The sequence below is a fragment of the Odontesthes bonariensis genome, chromosome 22 (genome assembly GCF_027942865.1).
Source record: "Odontesthes bonariensis isolate fOdoBon6 chromosome 22, fOdoBon6.hap1, whole genome shotgun sequence".
NCBI lineage: Eukaryota > Metazoa > Chordata > Actinopteri > Atheriniformes > Atherinopsidae > Odontesthes > Odontesthes bonariensis.
In genome coordinates this window covers 8,260,594-8,280,224 of record NC_134527.1, presented here as the reverse complement: position 1 = coordinate 8,280,224, position 19,631 = coordinate 8,260,594, and the positions used below count along the sequence as shown (strand labels likewise).

Here is a 19,631-nt window from a genome sequence, read left to right as displayed (position 1 = left end):
TACTGACTGTAGGGTGGAGCAATTTGATCGATACTGCGATATATATCGATATTTCGTTTCCCGATAAAGTATCGATTTTTCAGCTACGAGTATCGATTTTTCTTAAAAATGATTTTTTTTTTTAATTAAATTTTTTTTTTCAAAGCAAACTTTATTGAAAAGTCAGACGTTACAATTAGTGAAAACATAAAACATTAAGGTAATACAATACAATGCCAGGGGGTCACATTATACAAAACAGTGATAAATTAGTTCATAAAAATGTTATATAAAGTGCACAGCTCTCACGTTTGTTCAAATGTTGGACCACCAGTCCAATTAGCGACGATTCATGTCAAATCACACTGTCCCTTTTTTTCCCCCAGAAAATGATGTAATCGTATGTAATCGTATCGTAGGCTGAATATCGTGTATCGTATTGTATCGTGAGATTAGAGTATCGCTACAGCCCTAACTGACTGTCTAACATATTTCACTCCTTATCCACGATGCTTTGTTTTTGTACTGAAGTTGGGAAGATGGATGCAGAAATTAAGCAATGAGTACATTGTACCCAACTCAGCGACCAGAAGCAACTGCTTAATGTTTTGTCAGTTGTATTCATACAAACCGCAACTCAAAATCACTCATTGAGGCCACATTTTAAAGTAAACCTTTACTTTCTGCTCATCAGAAAGCAGCCGCTTTATCCTGCTCAGGGTTGTGGGGAGATGGATTTTATCTCAATTGACACTGAGCCACAGGTGGGGTACACCACAGGCATGTCACCAGTTCGTCACAGAGCTGTTTGTGTATGTTGGAAATAAGCACGTTAAACTTTGACACACCATTTGCTATCCTCTGCAAAATCCCATTATATTAACCACATCATGTATAGTGTTGAAGGACATGTTGTATGTACAGTATGACAAGTTCACATTGGGCTGGGTCGTAAAGATGCATTACAATCAAACTCTGAGTCAGTTTATTGCACAGATGTGGAAAATACTAATAAATGATAACTAGTCGCATACTGTCATTCTGATGGTATGTTGAATGAGTCATTCAGACAACGTATGCATTCAAAATGTTGAGAAAATGTAACAATAAATAAATCGCCACCACTCCTACTTCAGAAAATGACACATTTAATGGTATATTTCCCATTCTGTGCAGTTTGAGTCAGGGTTTTTCAGGTTGAATTTTGACCTATTATGGGGTAATGCATGCTGGTTGATGCACTTGTAAAGCAGTTTACAACATCATGTGTCTTGCAAAAGGCTCATTGACATGGTCAGAGTGCTGCAAAAAAACCTGAAGGATGAGGGTGTTGATGGATGGTTAAAAGGACAAAGTAGATATAGAGACTTGTAACCCATTTCCTGCCAAGAGTCGCGGAATTCATATGAAAGTCTGTGACAAATCCCCTAACTTCTCACTTTGGTATGGAAACTTGTTGTTTTTAACATTCCTGGCACTCAACTCTTTGAGCAATTTGCTTGACACATTAAGCTTTAGGAACACATATTGAATCCAGCCTTCTCAGCTCATATCTTCCTGTCCCCCGGGATAGATTTGACCATTACTCTTCTTTAATATTATAGCTCATGACACAAGAGGACACCAGATGCTCAATATTTGAGTTGGCAGGCTAAATTGCAGGCATAATAATGACACCCCTAATGTACCCCACAGCGGAACATTTTATGGCCCCTGGTTTTCAAGTTATAACCATGTTCTTGATCCACCTAAGAACCGCCTGATTTATTTTCTAAAGGTCATCTGTGTTTAATTTGATATAAGGCAATTAAAAAACTTCCTCCCTCTCATCATTATTTTTTGTCCTGTAGGTTCCCCACCAGCACCGCCTGTCGGTTGACGTCATTCCCGAGTTGAAGAACTCTGACAGCCACTGTAGGAACCCAGGAGGAATCAGTGAGAAGCCCTGGTGCTACACCTCCAGTCCCAACATACGCTGGGAGTATTGTGCTGTGCCCCACTGTGGGGAAACAGGCACAGCGCCAGGTGCTGCCTGCTGTTTTCTCTTGTGCTTTATCCATATTTTCTTCATTCTTACTTCTGTCTTACATGCAAATGAGGGTCATGGCTTAGACTAGCAGACACAGTTAGGACATTCAGGCATGCTTTGACTTAGTAAGAAACTGGATTTGTCATTCAGTAGCAATAACCTGGTGACATCCCTGCCACTGTTTCTGATAGTGATGAAGCCAGAGTTGACGGGGCCTCATAAGATTCCTCGCCTTCCTCCCACAAGCACCGCATCGTCTCCCGCTTACTCCATGTCCATCATTGTTATCGTCTTGACCTCGCTTGCAGCTGCAGTCTTCTTCGCCATTATCATCCTCAGCTGCCATAGGCGGAGGAAGCAGTGGAGGAACCGAAAGAGGTAAAAAGATGAGAGAAAGTTGTGATATCCTCAATGCCATTCTATCTTTTTTACCCCTCACCATTTCTGTCTTTTAAAAAGGGAGATGGAGACCCCAACACTGAGTGCGCTTCCATCAGAGCTCCTGCTGGATCGACTCCATCCCAACCCTATGTACCAGCGAGTTCCTCTGCTACTGAATTCAAAGCTGCTGGCCCTTGAATACCCTCGAAACAATATCCAATATGTCCGCGATATTGGGGAGGGAGCATTTGGACGTGTTTTCCAAGCCAGGTTAGAAGGAGAGATGAATATAAAGGAGGATGGTCAGAAAGGGGGAATGGATGTGCTTTTTATTATCTGTCCAATTTGATCATAATAAGTGGAACAGGATAAGGCAAGGCAACAAGAGGTTAAAGAGCCTTCAGAGACTGTAGGAAAGGTTTACTTGCTTGAGCTTTTGCATTACTCAGACAAGTTCTGCCATTATGATGTGGGCCTTTGTCAAGCAGAGAAAGAGAAGAAGGGGTCAGACAAGACTGAGACAATGGGGAGGATAGCCTGATCATTCTGTGAACTGCTGCGTCATTCACAGAGTCACAGAGAGAGCTGTCACAGGCGCAACATGCAGTGCACTCTGAACCTGTTAACAGTAGAGCCAAATGTCTCATACTAATCTCTTTCATCAGACTCAGTATCCAACCTGAGTCATTAGTTGGTAGGTTTATTTCTAAATTGTCATAAATCTGTTGACAACAGGTTCGTCTTTAGAGCTTGAGGTTTACCCAACTATAGTTAAAGCTTGAAATATGGCTAGTACTGTCCCTCATCTTGCAATGCTTGCAAGCTTATGGTCAGGTAATTTACTGAATATTACAATTTTGGCTCGTTTTCATGGAAAAGAGAAAAAAAGAAATCACTTAAAATCAAGCCACTTTTGACAGGGAAAAAAATGACCTCTTTGAATACTGTGTATTTACCACGATTCACAGTCGCAGGAGGTCAGCACATTCATATAGCCAGTTGAAATCCTAGCACAGGAATTCAGGGCATTATAAATACTAAAATACTAATTTCTGTGTTTTTCTAATCTTGTTTGAAACCTCCCTCTTACCCTTTAATAGATTTAATATTATTCTGTACTTGATGCAAAAGTAAACTAAAATAAATGGCTTATTTGGCATCATAGGACTTATACATGATAAAAAAAAAAAGGAAATTGGAGTCTGGTTATGTTATTCGACACAGATGCAGCTGCTTGTTTACAGGGCATTTTTAGAAGCACAACAGTGGGCAGTTGAGAATTCTCTCCTTCTGCCAATGATGTCTCATGGACTCTACACCCAGCTAATGCCAATATGTAGGGCAAAGCAGACAAATGGGCATACAGAGACAGATGATATGACAGCTGGGACACAGCACAGGACTGTAATAGTTTGTGGCATTTTAACAGTAGCACCTGCAGCATGTAGCTAAACAAATCTGAGAGAGGTCCTTAAGGCTAACTGGTAATCCTTTAGTAAAACCCGGAATGGAATGGTGCAGTATACGGACACCCCTGGGAATACAATATATACACACATTCTTATGTACACGTTCGTGTGTGTCTATATATCAGGATGTTGATTTAGATTGTGTAACACAAACCCACAAAAACTTGTATGTTTATGTCATGTTATATGGTCCAAACGGACCTTTTAGAATACTTTCTAACCTCTCTGGAATTGGGGTTTACAGTTGTTATTATTTAACGCAGCCTAACCTTTACTCTAACCATCCAAAACCTCTTTCAGGAAGTATGGACTGACCAGAATGTCTTTATTCGCAGCAACATTGTTACTATCAAACAGTCTACTATCTACAGTTGTAAATGGGCCTTGCAAAGACAGCACAAGAGTCCCAACACACAAACATTCTAACTCACATACACAGCATACACAGCATATACACGCTGCTTTAACCTGTGTCCAAATACGGGCTGTTTCCTGTACGTGCATACACTCAGCGGTACACATAAATATTCATATGAAATTAGAGGCAGCGTGTGCATTTAGACATGGGCCAACACACACATATACGCACACACACACTTAAATAGGCCCAAGGAGTAAATAAGTTCTTCCTTGACAGATGGTCTTTAATCTTTAGTTTCGCAGTGTGTCACTGAGAGGGTGAGTGTTTCCATATGTATGTATACAGCTTGCGTGTGTGTTTTGTGTGTGAAATCTATAAATCCACGCTGAGGGACTTTGGTTTGCCCCAATGTGAGCCAACACAGGAAGTGTGGATAGTTTTGCATCCATGTGTGTTTCATGTTGATTTCCTCCAAATTACTGACAGTACACTTGCACGTTGGCTTCTTATTTGTAGAATTACAGAACGCAACAGAAATCTGGTTCGTGGTTTCCTTAAGAATAGAGGAAAATACAGTAGTTTCAATGAAAATTCTTCATCTGCTGAAGTGTCCTGTGTGACGTTTGCAGGGCGCCAGGCCTGCTGCCAATGGAGTCCTTCACAATGGTGGCTGTGAAGATGCTGAAGGAAGAAGCATCAGTTGACATGCAGAATGATTTCCAGAGAGAGGCAGCGCTCATGGCCGAATTTGACCATCCAAACATCGTTCGGCTCTTAGGTCAGTGTGTTTGTATGTAAGAGAGAGAGAGAGAGAGAGAGAGAAAAAAAACTGTGCTGGCTCAAGATTTCCAAAGAAACTGCAATCACAGCTGGAATTTACATTGGATAACAGCTGGATCTGTGTGTTTGCTAGAGGGAGAGAGAAAGTGCAAAAACAGATACTGAACCAGAGGAAAGAAGGAAAGGAAAGAAACCAAGAGACATAGAAAAGGCAGAATTAGACAAAAAGCCCATTGTATGAATTCAGTGGACATGATATATGGCAAGGAAAAGACATAGATTAACCAAAAACACTGGCAGTAACTTTATTTGATTACGTTCTGGCAAAAAAGAGAAAAAAAAGACCTACACACAGACTACCTCTTCCTTTTAAATAAATCCAGTCTTTCATCATGGCCAAAGCACAAGATCCAGTTTTATACATTTTAACACAGCACTTTTTAGCAGGCCTTAAGGATGACATGTTCACTCTTTCGCGCCGTAGTCGTAGTCCAATGCCAGGACAATCTAGGATTAATGCTTTCATTGGAGAATCTAAAAGTATTATTCTTCAAAAGCAATGCATCTAGATTTGCACTTTGATTTTGGCAAGTACATCTCCCAGTTCCTTAAAAAAAGAAAACATCAGATAACTTTCCTTAAAAACTGGACCTACCAAACAATGAGTAGAAACAGTCTCAGCAGGAGCTCTTTCGTTCAAATTTATTCTACCAGTTTCCACTCAAATACAGTAATTCTCCCGAATGAGGTCATTTTCCTCAGATCTTCCCTGTGTTACAATCAAACGACTCCAGACACGACAGTTTGTCCGTAAACAAGTTTGACAGCTAACAAGCTTTTGTTGGCCTGAGTGAAACAAATGTCCTCTATTAAACTTTATCTACTCTAATATAAGCCTATCTTATCTAATACAAACAGCTCCCATCCAAATATACTTTTAGGAAGAAATATAGAGAGAGATACAGCACGCTCCTTTTGGCGCAGGCAGTGGGTAAACAGAGCCATCGGTCATTGGCTGTGCTGAACGAAGGTTATACAGCTCTGGTGGTTGTGAAATATTTTTAAAGCCAACATTCCCTCACTCACATTTCAGTACTGACTACAGGATCTGATATTTTCTTTAAGCTCAGCTCTGAGTGACATTCGTTTCAGAGAGTCATTTGGAGTGTGACACACTGAACAGCACAATCTCTGGTGCACATGGGGGTAGTGTTGATTAGATTATTTGCTTAACCTCCAATCATCCTCAAGACTAAAAATACACAGGAAATCATGTGTAAAAATATATGCAGCATTCATATCATGTACAAGTCAAAATTAGAGATACCATTTGTCGCCATATCATGACTTGGTCACGTGTGTGCTGCATGTCTTCCATTTATTAAGTGATTTTAATCCAGCTACTGACCTCAGCCAAGGTTGCTACTGTTGAATTACACCATGCTGTAACAAGAACCACTCACACACAAACTCAAACTCATAAGTTTGGACACATGTCTTTATTAAGACAATGTTCTTTCTTCCACTACTTTTGTAAACAAAACTACAACCATTACCAATACATGTCAAACCCTAACCTTTCACAGAGCACCACAGAAATCACGCTCTCAGCAAGGTTATAAAAGTTATATATTTATGCATATTATATTTAATTTGTATGTATACAAATGGTATAAACAAGTACATATTTGTTTAAATGAGAGGTTGAGAAAATCACAATTCAAATTCTTCTAATTATTATTGTCATTGTTGTTGTATATATACTAATATAGTCCAAAATTATGTGAATAAGCATGTAGGCTACATTGCGTAGTTTTAGTGAAATAACCTATGCCTCATTGCCTCTGGAAACATACATGTAGGAAAAACCCTGCAACTCACTTGACAGTAAAATTATACATCTCTCTAATGACAAAAGAAACATATAGAAACAAAAAGAAGCCATACATACAGGCATACAGACATACTTTCCCCCCTCAGCACACTGTGTGTGGTTAATTAGCGGCTATAACTTATGAGAGTGTGTGCAGGGTCAGACGCACACACACAGGATGCTGCTCACTTTACTAACTTCGTCATTCATCTTGCAAGAATACACTGTGGCGTGCAGAAACAAATACCGCTGCAAAACCTACTCACCGGACCGTCAGTTGTGCTCTCTCTGTCTCTAGCAGCGTAGCAGCGCCTAGCTGCAGGGCAAGTCGTCAGGGCAGTGAGGGCATGTCTATGTGGATCATGTGACCGACCTAGGGTAGATCTAAATTATTATTATTTTGGGCCAGACAGACAGACTTTCCCACAAACACTTACAAAAAAATAAATAAATAATTGACAAAAGGGCATTTTGGGCAGAAAGAGCCAAAGGGACAGGTGCACCCCCCCCCCTGCACGCGCCTGTTTGGAAAGGTTGTGATATTGTGATATATAACAAAAGTCAAATTCCCAATGAGGCAATAAAAATTAGCACGCACACACGCACACACGCACGCACACACACACACACACACACACACACACGCACACACACACACACACACACAGCAGTCTGAGTCAGTTTTCTGGTGAGCTGTTTCACTCTGCGACCCACAGGACATGAGCTAACTGAGCATGAACTCCACATATCTTCAACTTGCCAAACGTTTCACAAAAGCATTTTGCAGTTCTTTGTCTCGTCTGGATATTACAGTTAGATTGCAGTGAAAAATTTTCTTTTCAGATGAAGTCTGAAAAGACTTCATCTGAAAAGTTTGTTAATACTGTTAGATTTTCAGTTTAAGAGTGATGCTTGTTTGACTCACCACATTGCAGTCAGCTAGGCTTTGAATTGTAACTTGACCACCAGTGATCTGGAAATTTCACAGGCAGCAGATGGTTTGTCTTTTTCCACCGAGGTGTGTGTTTACCTCAGCATTAACATTCACATCATTATGTGTCTGGTATTTATATAAATTATTTAATCTCCTTTTTCATGTTCTTTGGTCCTGGATATGTTTCTAATGATACAAACAACCATCATATCATATTTGCTTGAAAAAACGTTTTAAGAGATTCAGTCATCTGCCGATGACCTGCTGCCAAAGTAAATGTTTTGTCATTAAGAATATGACGTCATTTTAGAAATCCCCTGCTGAAGTTTCCTCTTCACAGCGCCCTCCTCCTGCACTTTGCATCTCTTGAGGGGAGTGTCCTGTGTAGTCCAGCTTTTAACTGAAAACTGATTCCCCTCTCAATTCTTGCAAAGTTCAGACTGATGTATTTTTATTCTCAAAGGTTTTGGAATCACCACAAGAAAAGGAACTAAATATCTTGGGTTACAACAAAGTATGAAAGCATTTCAAATGGCTTTGCTGCCGGCAGGTCATTGAGCTTCGGATTTCTTCTCACAAAAACAGAAGCTTTGAAGCGCAATGTATCAAAAAGATGTCTCTTGCCAATAGTCAGTTCATGTAAATGCACTGACCACATAAAGGGTGCTAGTTGTGCACTAAACTAAAAGGAGAGAAAGTAAAACTACAATTAAAGTTCTCGTGGGATATTTATTTTCTTTTGGACGAGTTTGGTTGTTTAGAAAAGACTTAAAGAAATGACATTGGTGCGTTACCCTTGTGAATATCAGATTACATGAATGGAACATCTGTAGCTTATGCAGGCTCGTTAGGGCTCTGCCCAGTCTAAACAGTGTCTGCTCTAATTCACACTGCAAAAAAACATTCACATACATCAAAACTTTCCACATCGAAAACACAAACTGGAAAATGTGTGAGACCTCTTCATTACAACAATTCCCAACAGCGGCACATGCAAGCTCAAAGAAACAGGGTTAATTAAGCCATGCACACAGTTCAGTGGGTTTTTGTATCAACAGTATGTTTATGTTGATTACATATTCTGTATCACAGGTCATTAAGTAGTTGTGTATGTCTTCTCCTCAGGTGTGTGTGCTGTGGGTAAGCCAATGTGTCTGATGTTTGAGTACATGGCCCATGGAGATCTCAATGAGTTCCTGCGCCTCCGATCTCCGACCCAGTCGGTGCGCACCCTCAGCCGGGCCAGCCTGTCAGGTCGGAGTTTCTCCTCCGATCTGGAGGCGGGACCTCTTTCCTGTGATGAGCAGTTATCCATTTCCAAGCAAATAGCCGCAGGAATGGCCTACCTGTCAGAGCGCAAGTTCGTCCACCGTGACCTGGCAACCCGTAACTGTCTGGTCGGAGAGGAAATGGTGGTGAAGATTGCCGATTTTGGCCTCTCCAGAAATATCTACTCAGCTGATTATTACAAAGCCAATGAGAATGATGCCATCCCCATTCGCTGGATGCCTCCTGAGTCCATCTTCTACAACCGCTACACGACAGAATCAGATGTTTGGGCCTATGGTGTGGTGTTGTGGGAGATTTTCTCTCATGCAATCCAACCATATTACGGCATGGGTCACGAGGAGGTCATTTACTATGTGAGGGATGGTCACATCCTTTCCTGTCCTGAGAATTGTCCTCTGGAGCTGTATAATCTGATGAGGCTCTGCTGGAGCACCCACCCATCAGATAGACCGAGCTTCAGTAGTATACACCGGATACTGGAACGTATGCATCAAAACAACCTCAGCTTGAATGCAGACACTGAGGCTTACTCCTAACTTTCCCTGAAACGCTTGTCCCTGAGCAGCAAAGCATCAAGTTATGTGCTAATTTGGTGCCTGGAAACACATTTTAAGTGACACTAAAGAGACACTGAGCACAAGCCTGCCTACTGTACTCAGATAATCTCATCAAGTTGTTTTCCTCCTCCAGGACATCCAATCCCAATCGAGTATTTTCTTTTTTTTGTATGACAGATATACTGTATTTTAATCATTTGTGTTAGAATTATTTTTCATTTCAGAACCTCACTTTGTGACGTTTACCTGGAGCTGTCCATCAGACAGGCCTGCTATAAATATGGAAAACATTATCTACACGATAGAACCAAATACCCATATCCCCGAGCCTTTACTGTTTGCTGGGACATCTCACAACATTCGTGCTAGATGTTACCTTCAACTGAAACGTAGTCTCAAGTGTTAACCCATCCAAAATGACAGAGGAGAATGTTGGATTACTCGGAAAAAAAGAGAGCATGAAGACAAACTACCACTGATAACATCCCCTGCAGCAGGTTCGCCAATAAAAATTAACTTGGCGTTGCATTACTGCAATGATATACTGTGCAGATCTAGGCAGCCACTGTAAGATGAAACATGAAGTAGTAGATTACCACAGCCATGCATCATTTTTGACTTGGTAAGTAACCAGCAAAAGCATTAGCAACGCTCAACATTTCCTGCCTTCAAATTTACAGTCACAATTGAACGGATCCCTACAATACGTTCAATTTTAGAAGAAACTGAAGAAATTCGAGCAGAAGAAATGTGAGCTTTGAATATACTCTTAGTATGTTTCTGGAGGTGTAATCATGTTTATATTTATAGAAGAGCCAAGAAGAGCTCTCTTTTCCCCAAAAAATTGTGATTGGTTGAATTCTCTTGTGACAAGCTACATTTTTTTTACAGCTTTGAAACTATGCAAAGAGGATCTGTAGAAAGTAGTAGTGTGTTTTTTCAGAGCACTTTGATTGCAGTCTACAATACAATACAATTTATCTAGAAGTGACAAAAAAAGTTCTGCCTTAAAGATTTGAAACTTATGCATGCAAATATACCATAGCTCCTTTGCATTTAACTGACTTTTTCTCTCCTTGATTTTGGGACAGTTTTACCGTGTTGTTTCGTGGTCACAATGAGAGGCAGAGTGTAGAAAGTTATTCCTTTGATAGTGTCAGAAAAAGGAGTTGATGATACTGACTCGTACGTGCTTTTTTTAAAACCTTCTTTTTAAGTCAACTCTAGCTAATTCCATGTTGGCACACAATCACTTTAAACCATGGCTGTTGATTATTTTGTAGACAAGTTGCTATTCCATTTTTCGGGCATTCTCTGTTTTCTCTTTTTTTTCCCCTCTTATTATGATACAAGTTGGTCTGTGTTGTTGATTTTTGTTTGAAATCCAAATCAATGCTCACCTGGCATAAGTTATTTCAACTCACTGAGATACATTCATGACAATGATTTAGAAACTGTAAATTTCACAAATGTGCAAACTATGAATAGAACTGAATTTGGGCTGTACTGTCACACATTACGGGCCGTAATGTGTGACAGTACAGCCCAAATTCCATAAATTACAGGCCGTAATTTACGGCTACAGCATGAATGTTGAATCACTAAACAGGTCAATATCACATTGAAGACTGATTCATTTTCAAATTAAGTTAAAATAACCACAAAAGACATCCAAAATGTATCAATGTAACTGTAACAATTGTTATTTACTGCTCACAAATAAACAATAATGTATTTGAGATCTGGGCAAGAATTACATTGTGGGAATGACACTAGCTCATTTTGCTTATGCTGGTGTTTTATAGGTGTCATGTTTGCCTAAGTCATACATTTACTGTGTTGATGCTAACAAATAGCACAGATAGCATAAAGCAAGAAGTTCATCTGAGTCTTTTAGTAGGTATGCCTTAAAGTAAAAGTTTTCAGAATTATGCTATCAGTCCCTCACATCGTAGAGGAATTTTGGCTCACTCTTCTTTACGTTGCTTCAGTCACTTGAAGTTTGCAGGCGTTTGTTTATGCACAGCTCTCTTGAGGTCCTGCCAATCAGATTGAAGTCCTTTACTGGGTCATTGCATCAACACCTTAGTTATTTTCTTTTTCAGTTGTAATCTGACCCAAGTTCAGCCAACCTTTAACTGCCAGATGGATGGCCTCCCATTTGGAGGAGTTCAGGATCCACTCAATGACCACAAGGTACCCGGGGCCTGTGGCTGCAGGACCTTTTGGTTTTGGTTTTGGCCAAACGTGTGTAACTGTTCACTATGATCAAACATCTCTTCTTCCGTCTCTTCTGTTAAAGGACATTGTTCATGACGTCTTATGGTACTGGGGGTCTGGAATGTCCAAACATTTGAAATCCCTGTTTATCATCAGGACCGAACCATGCTCTAAATGAAGATGGCCACGTTAACTGCCATGTCTGGCTCTGAATTTTTTTTCTTTCTTTAAACCGGTCACAATGGTTTGATCTGAAAAATGCAGAACCTTTATCTGGGGGGATCGCTCCCGACAGCAGTGAGAAGCTTTCAATCCCAAATATAGAAAAACACCTGCCCTCTTTCTACCAAATCATTGTTCATTTTGAGGTGAACAGGGATTTCACAAGTGTGGATGTTTTCCTCTCTGCGCTGTTTGTTCAGATTCAACTTTGCAAACCTAAGCTGCGCTGTCATGTTATTTTTAAAGAGACAGAGCTTTCATCTGGCAACCCTCCCTTGTCCAGATTTCTTTTCAAATTGTACGGTCTTAAACTTTAACAGTAAGACACTAACTGAGCCCTGTAGAGTCTGAGCTCTTGTGTTTTTGACAGCTGATCTGAGCATTACTCAGTCTGAGCTTGGACAATCTTTCTGGGACTCCTAGGAAGACTTGCAACCTGAATATTTTCCACTTATGCATGATCTTCCGGGTTTGAAAATTTGAAAATGGTCCTATTACTCTTCCCAGACTGTTGAGCAGCAACAATTGCTTGTCCAAGATCATTCTTGTGAAGGATTGCCATCTTTCCCTGCTTGACATTGTGTTAACACACCTGAATGCTGCAGAACGGCAAACAGTGAAAACTTCTGCTTTTATAGATGTGGCCACACCTTCTGATGATCAGTCAATCAGGTGCATTTGATTGGCAGCACCTGGCTGCAACTGCCTCTCATGGTTCCTGTTTAAGTAGTCAAGGTGCACTCCATTTTTCACATGCTACTTAGTTTTTGTAAAATCACACTCAATCGACAGAATTTCCGTGTCTTATTAGGTAAACTTTAGAAATGAAAGAGGGCATGCTTTCTTATGCTTTCTTATTCACATTGCAGAGATATCCCCCTGAAAAAAAAACCCAAACCTCTTGAGAAAAACATTTGCCATAGGACAAAATTCAACAGCGACCCTTTTGAAACCTTATTGGATATTTACATGCTGACCGTGTTTATGGAGAACCTGCTGGCCCACTCCCTGATGAGTCAGTAAAGCTTGTGAGAATCAGCAGCTGGAGGCCCTGTGCGTAATGTGTTTTACATTAAGTCACAAGACTTCATCAATTTGCTCATAAAAAAGAACAGTCATGGCAAAACGTTTAATCTAGGAGCAGGAAATGACCGTCAGACAAAGGTTTTTGTCTTTCATTTTACCTCTAGGAGGTAAGGTTCCTGATTGCTAATTGTGCTTTTTATCATTGCCATTATTTTTCTTTTTTTTTTCTGGGGTCGTGGAGGTCTCATTGAGAGTGCAGCAGAATAAACCTTTTATCTGAATATGCATACTGGATCTTCGAAACCTCGTTACTCATTACAACTTGATATTTCTTGTGCCTCAAATTGTTATTTGATCCCAACAGTAAGCTGCAAAATGTTCAACGAAAAAGAAAAGAAAATATAAGATGGAGACCAGGAAAGTATAACATACTGATCAAGATATGTCATTAACTTAAATTTGAGCAGAGACAAGCCAAGAAATGAAGACCGCTGTGTCTCCAGTCTTTTAGTATTGATTGCAATTAGTAAATTTTACACTGAGGGTAAGAAGAACTTCAGCTCAGACTACACATTTCTTTTTTCCTCTTTTCAAATGTCTTTATTACTCTGCTGTTTCGTCCATGAACCTTCCCAAGTGCAATAAGTGTTTTACCATGTGGATGCAATGATATTTATCACCACAGGAGGGATCAGAGAGGTGGTCTGCAGCAGAAAGAAAGGTCTGTGCCATGCAGAACGTTATACAGTCAACTTCTGTGTGCAAAGCTGAGAAACATTCTGTAAGGGTCCCACTTATTTGAGCTGGTTTTTACATCATCGTCAACATGTCTGAGTTTGCTTGTCAGTTGGTAAGTGTGCCTGTGCAAGCTTTATAGAGGAGATGTGCTTGTGTGCATGTGTGTGTTTTGGGGTTGCACAGTGTAAACTGTTTAAAGAAGATAGCATGGAGTTTGGCCTTGGACTGGTCATCCCTCATCTGCTCGATCTAAACTGTGGCTCAGACTCTTCCTCTCCCACTTCCTCCTGTGTCGCCTCACTCTTCAACTCCTACATTTTCTACGTCTGGACCATATTTGAGGCTGCGTTTCCTTTCCTTTCCAGAATGTAATACTTTTTTTTTGTTTTCCGAGGCAGCTTAATGTCGTTCCTTTATATGTCACCAAGTGACTTTCATCGTCACCATCGGTCACTTAATCGTACACATTAAAACACAGGACAGTTGATCAAAATAAATCAAATATAATTCATTTTGATTTCGGTGAATACCCTGAAATAATGAGGTACTCACATCACGTGTACAAGTGTGTTTAACTATGCATGCAGGTCGAGAGATTTAGCATTTTGTTGTTGTTTGCTTGATTATTTGGGATGTTATCAAAGGATATAATAGCCGCTTTCGGACAGACTGTTCTAAGAAAGTAGTTATCAGAACTACCCTCCTCGAATTTCGTTCTGATAACTATCCTTCCCCAGCGGAACTGTTTCAGTCTGCATTCGCACATGAGTCGGGACCTGATAGGGACTGATGCGCTGCGCACAGCCGTCTGCTTCTGTGACGTGTTAGCCGTTGGCGCTACATTCAAACACAAAACAAAACGGTAAAAGTAAGGAGAGTAGAAAAAACACCACCAAGAAGCTAATATGGAGAGCGTGTTTATGGTCTGCATGATGGTGATATTAATCATGGACAATCACATCAGGCGTCTAATATCGAGGCTGGAAAAGCTCACAGAGAGAGTCAGGAGACGATACTTTTTCATTTCAAGGAAGAAAGGAGAGCAGAGCGCTGCAGACAAATGAGACCAGTGTAAGTTTAACTTATTAAACACCCGCCGGTTGTGTCTGTGTCTATGAGGAAACATTTCAGCCGTGATAGCATGACATGGGGCGTAGCTACCGACCACCACACACCTCCGTTAGATTCGTTCTATAAGAACTGTGAAAAGACCCGACCTCGGAGAAGGAGCTGAAATGGTTATAGGAACTCGGGGAGAAAGCCCCGAGTTCCTGTATGTCCGAACACGGGAGAAAACGGCCCCGCGGATTAAAAGGTTATTAGAACTGCCAAAGATTCCTACAGTCCGAAAGCGGCTATAAATCTTCTTACTTTGGTTGCATCTACACCAGACTTAGTAGTCAGAGGATAGTTTTCTCCATACATAAACTGTAGGTTTCTCTACCCCATAAAAAGTCAGCACTGTAAGGTAGAAATGTGAACCAAAGCCCTGTGAGAGTTTTCTTTCTTTATTCCTCCATGACTGAATCCATAGGAACTCAGGTTTTCTAATTAAGTCGACTGAAAGTGCTTTGAGATTTAGTTGAAACACGTGATGCACAAGTGAGGCTGTTATCTGAAATCCAGCATCCAGAAAGTTCCCACAGATTCCTCCTATTCTTTTGGCTCAAACACCTCTTTTTCATGCTCGTTTTTTTTTCTTTATTTGTCCTTTCTTTCCTTGCTTTCCACCAGCTTCTAGTTTCTTTTCTTATCTGTTGCAGTTGCAGGCAGTTCCTTCTCCTGTCACCACTGGCACTGTCCTTCACATGTTTTTGTATTGCATTGGCAGCTGCAGATACTGGGAAGTACCACTCATTCACAGTGAATTAGGCGATCATCCCTTCTCCAAACAAAGGGTTTATCTGAATGGACGCTCTAACTGTCCTGCCAACTTTGCAATAGCAGCTTGGAGTTTGGCAGCTGCACATTATTACTGTTAAGAATCACTTCCTGTTTTTTTTTTTGTTTTTTTTTACAATAATCTCCTTTGGATCAGAACATCTTTGAAGCCCAGTTTCAGCATTAGAGAGAAGGGTGGAATGTTTCGGAATGTTTTTCGGGATGAAAGCAGCTCAGCTGGCTCAGCAACTGTCTTGCTGACACTAAAATAAACAAAATTCATCTCAGTCAAATGATGAGCTTTTGACTGTGGGGGCATTTAGTAGGTCAGTGAACCATGATGGGAACAACGGAAAGTGCCTATATTGACGTTGTGATGAAGATGTGACATCCCCCTCGCTCAGCAACCACACAGGGGAAGTTACTGCACTGGCTCTCATTGGTCCATTCAGGGAGCAACAGGAAGTAAGGAGACATATATCAGTCAGCTGGAGGCAAGCACTCCAAAACTGTGGAACAATAAACAGCAAAGTGCACACACACACACACACACACACACACACACACACACACACACACAGCATTCTTTCCTACCAAAATATTTGCCTGTCTTCGCAAAGACAGCTACTTGATTCATAAAAGAAGTAAGTCAGGGTACATGAGCACGTTAAGGACTGAGTGGGGCTTCTTTTAGGGCAATATTCTGTCCCAAATACAAATCATTACTGGAGCAGTTCGAGAAGAAAAAACATTAAAACACAAATCATCCAAGAACCAGCGTGCTTGATGCTGGATAAACTACAAAATCTCGCCCTGCTTAGGCCGGGTATCAGGCGTCCAGTCCTCTGTGTTGCCAGAGGCTGGTGGTGGGGAAGAGTTAGAGCATGCCAGGAAGCACAACAATAAAACAAGGGACTGAGATAAGAAAACCAACAAAACACTATCTCTGGGCACCTTCTTGTTGGCCAGAAGGAAGAGCGCACTACATTGTCTGGCAATCCCAATACAGAGTGTCAGTAAGATACGAGCTAATTGTAGCTTGTTGAACTGTTCACCTAAATATTACTCTGTAACACAAAAAGCAGACATCTTTGAAATAAAATCAAAGTTATTTTTCCTTGACATTGTGTTGGCAATTATATTTGAGAGATAGAATTTTGCTGCTGTTCTCTGTGGGTTTTACTGCTTTCATGCCACATATTTCTACAAAATGATCCATTAAAGTAGAACATTTGAATTCACTTGATTATCACTTAAAACCATCTATGTACCACTTGCTGTCTTATTGCTGACTGAAATGATTTGTCACAAAATGTGGGTGGTAAACTAATGTTCTCTAGCAAATCTTTCAAGTCCAGAAACTACACAGACCATATAAATTTGTGTTGTTAACTAATGTACTTTTCTCACTTGCTAAACTGCACAGCAATGCAAAAACAGTCCCAGTCAAACTGGACTGGGAAGAAACGTGTTCCTCTTACAAAAATAAACACACGGTCACATTAGGATTTAAGACAGTCAAGGCTGCCCTGAATGTGTGAACAGGCTCAAGGTCCATATAGTACTGGGTCTGTCTGCCTGTCTGTGACCCTGTGTGCTCCCTGTCCTGGCTTTCCTGATGTCATGGAAACAGAAACACAAGTGGATAACAGAAAGGAACAACCACGGCAAGACTAAACACACTGGTATCATTTATGCATTTCAGCACATTTCTCAAAAACAAAAGCACGCACAAATGAATTCAGACATTTCTGATGTTTTTATTGTTGGAGTATCAACACTACGACTGGGTGGACATTCATTGGTATTGGCTTCTAAAGTATAGATAGTATGGAAATCACATTTACTTTTGTGTCACAATTACCTTCTTAAAACATGGATGATGAGCATTTTTGTTAGATTTGAAAGCAATGTTTTTACTTTGTAAAGAAAGATTTTCAGACCCTATTTGATATTAAAACAATTGGAACTCTGAACTGCAGCACACAGTAACTGCGTCATACAACTTCAGTTGAAGGCCACAGTATACACTAGAAGCACCGTTGAGACAAAATAAGAAGCATAAGTGAGTAGAACACTGAAGATGTGCTAATCTGGACAGATAATGTGGTAAAACTCTTCTTTGGAGAGAGAACGCTGGTCATCCGTGGGAAGTGGGACAGTTCTGGAACTTCACAGAAAATAACAATAGTTGAAAGTGTTGTGTTGTTATTCTAACATTGCCATAAAACTTTATTAGTGTAAGCAGATAGTAGGATGTATTAGAAACACACAGCTCAAGAGGTAACTTAAAACCACCTGTTGTTTTTGCTTAGATGGAATGGTATCATTTCATCTCTCCCCTTGCTGATTTGTGACGCCACTGTTGGGTGTAATTACGTGTGAACACTGCTGGATGTGTTTGGAAGTGAAACAATCTTGGAACTTTCAACCAGAGAGGATGACTGCTTTTCAGACTAGTATTAAGTTACAGTTTAGTAAAGAGTAATGAAAGGCACTGCACACACAGATGTCTTGTTGTGGGTAACAAACAGGTTAATAACAGTTATAATGTCTACAGGAAATTCATTCATTAGGCGCACAATCCAGATTACATAAAAATCATAAACACAACCCTACAGTACATTTGAATATGAGTTCAATTCACAGACAAACACTTCTCCCTTTGGTGATTAACTTTGAATAATGTATTTTATATAATATATACATACTGTACACATACACATACAATGGTATACAAAGACACACTGGTAAACAAACTATAGAAAGTTTAGTTGGTTTGCTATAATAACCTGAATCAATACTTTGTCAGAGAAATGGTTACAGTGAATGTCAAACATGGAGGCAGGATCCAAAGACATACATGGACACGGTTTGCTCATTTAAACAAAGAGCGACAACTGGTCAACAGATGTGAAAGTTTTTAGAAAAAAAAAAAGTATCATTTCATGGAAGATTGTTTCCCTATAACTTCAAAATCTCGCACTTTTAATTTTTTACAGTGTAAAGGCATAGTCAGAGATTAAAAAGCACCAAAACAGTCTGGAAAGTTTAGATTGGTGGATAAGCAATATGCAACTGTTAACAGCGCAGTGCTTCATGTGCAGCAGAAAGGAAAACAGAGTGAAAAGGAGAAGACAAAAGGCGGCTAAACTCCAGAGTCCTCATCACAGATAAAACGGCATGTGTTGCCTGATAATCTGGATAACACTTTTGGCAACTTAAACAGGTCGCCTTTATGTTACCAATGCACCTTAACAAACCTCTTGCTTCCTGGAAAACATTTGGCTGATTTTTGGCAGGGATTCTTAGCTGTCAGCTGTGGAGCTGTCACCTGTTTTGATTACCCCGTAAAGACCAGGGGCACACTCCAGACATGGGCACAGGCCTTAGCATATGTTGCAAGTCAAAAGAAAACCTTCAGGGGGGCAATTTTTCTGGTTGTATGCAGCACAGCCCCTCATCCACAAACACAGAAAGTTAGTCACAGAGGTGGAACTGGGTGATTAAGTTACACCATTAGTCAGCTAAGTGTTCGAGGTCTTCCACTGGCTGTTGTTCTGGCAAAAGGTTTTGGTGCAACAGCTCCCTCGCCCCTACATGAAAGTGAGGTGTCATGAACATTTTTGGTTGTTGCCTGTATATGTACCACAGTCTAAATTCAAAAGAGTTTAGTGAGCATTTTACCAAGTAGTCTCCTGGTGCTTGGGAAAGAAGTTGCTCAGGGAGTCAGTCACACCAAATTCAAATAGAAAGCGTTGAGGCTACAGCAGACCGAATAAAGTTGCACTGTATTCAAACAAAATCTGGCCATGCGGCACCTTCCCGCCAGGTTGTACAGACTTTTATTTGTGCTCTAGAACATATCTGCAGTAAAATGATGGGAAAACA

The 19,631-nt window shown here is 40.4% G+C and overlaps 1 protein-coding gene across 1 annotated transcript in view; it reads left to right on the top strand.

Annotated features, from left to right (window-relative positions):
- musk (muscle, skeletal, receptor tyrosine kinase) overlaps positions 1-11,364 on the top strand; it is a 32,228-nt gene extending 20,864 nt beyond the window's left edge. Inside the window, exons 13-17 of the mRNA XM_075456203.1 lie at positions 1,830-2,004; positions 2,200-2,386; positions 2,468-2,659; positions 4,849-4,997; positions 8,932-11,364. Of these exons, the coding sequence (XP_075312318.1) occupies positions 1,830-2,004; positions 2,200-2,386; positions 2,468-2,659; positions 4,849-4,997; positions 8,932-9,632 (1,404 nt within the window). The 3' untranslated portion in view covers positions 9,633-11,364. The remainder of the gene's footprint in view (positions 1-1,829; positions 2,005-2,199; positions 2,387-2,467; positions 2,660-4,848; positions 4,998-8,931) is intronic.
- Positions 11,365-19,631: the final 8,267 nt, after the last annotated feature.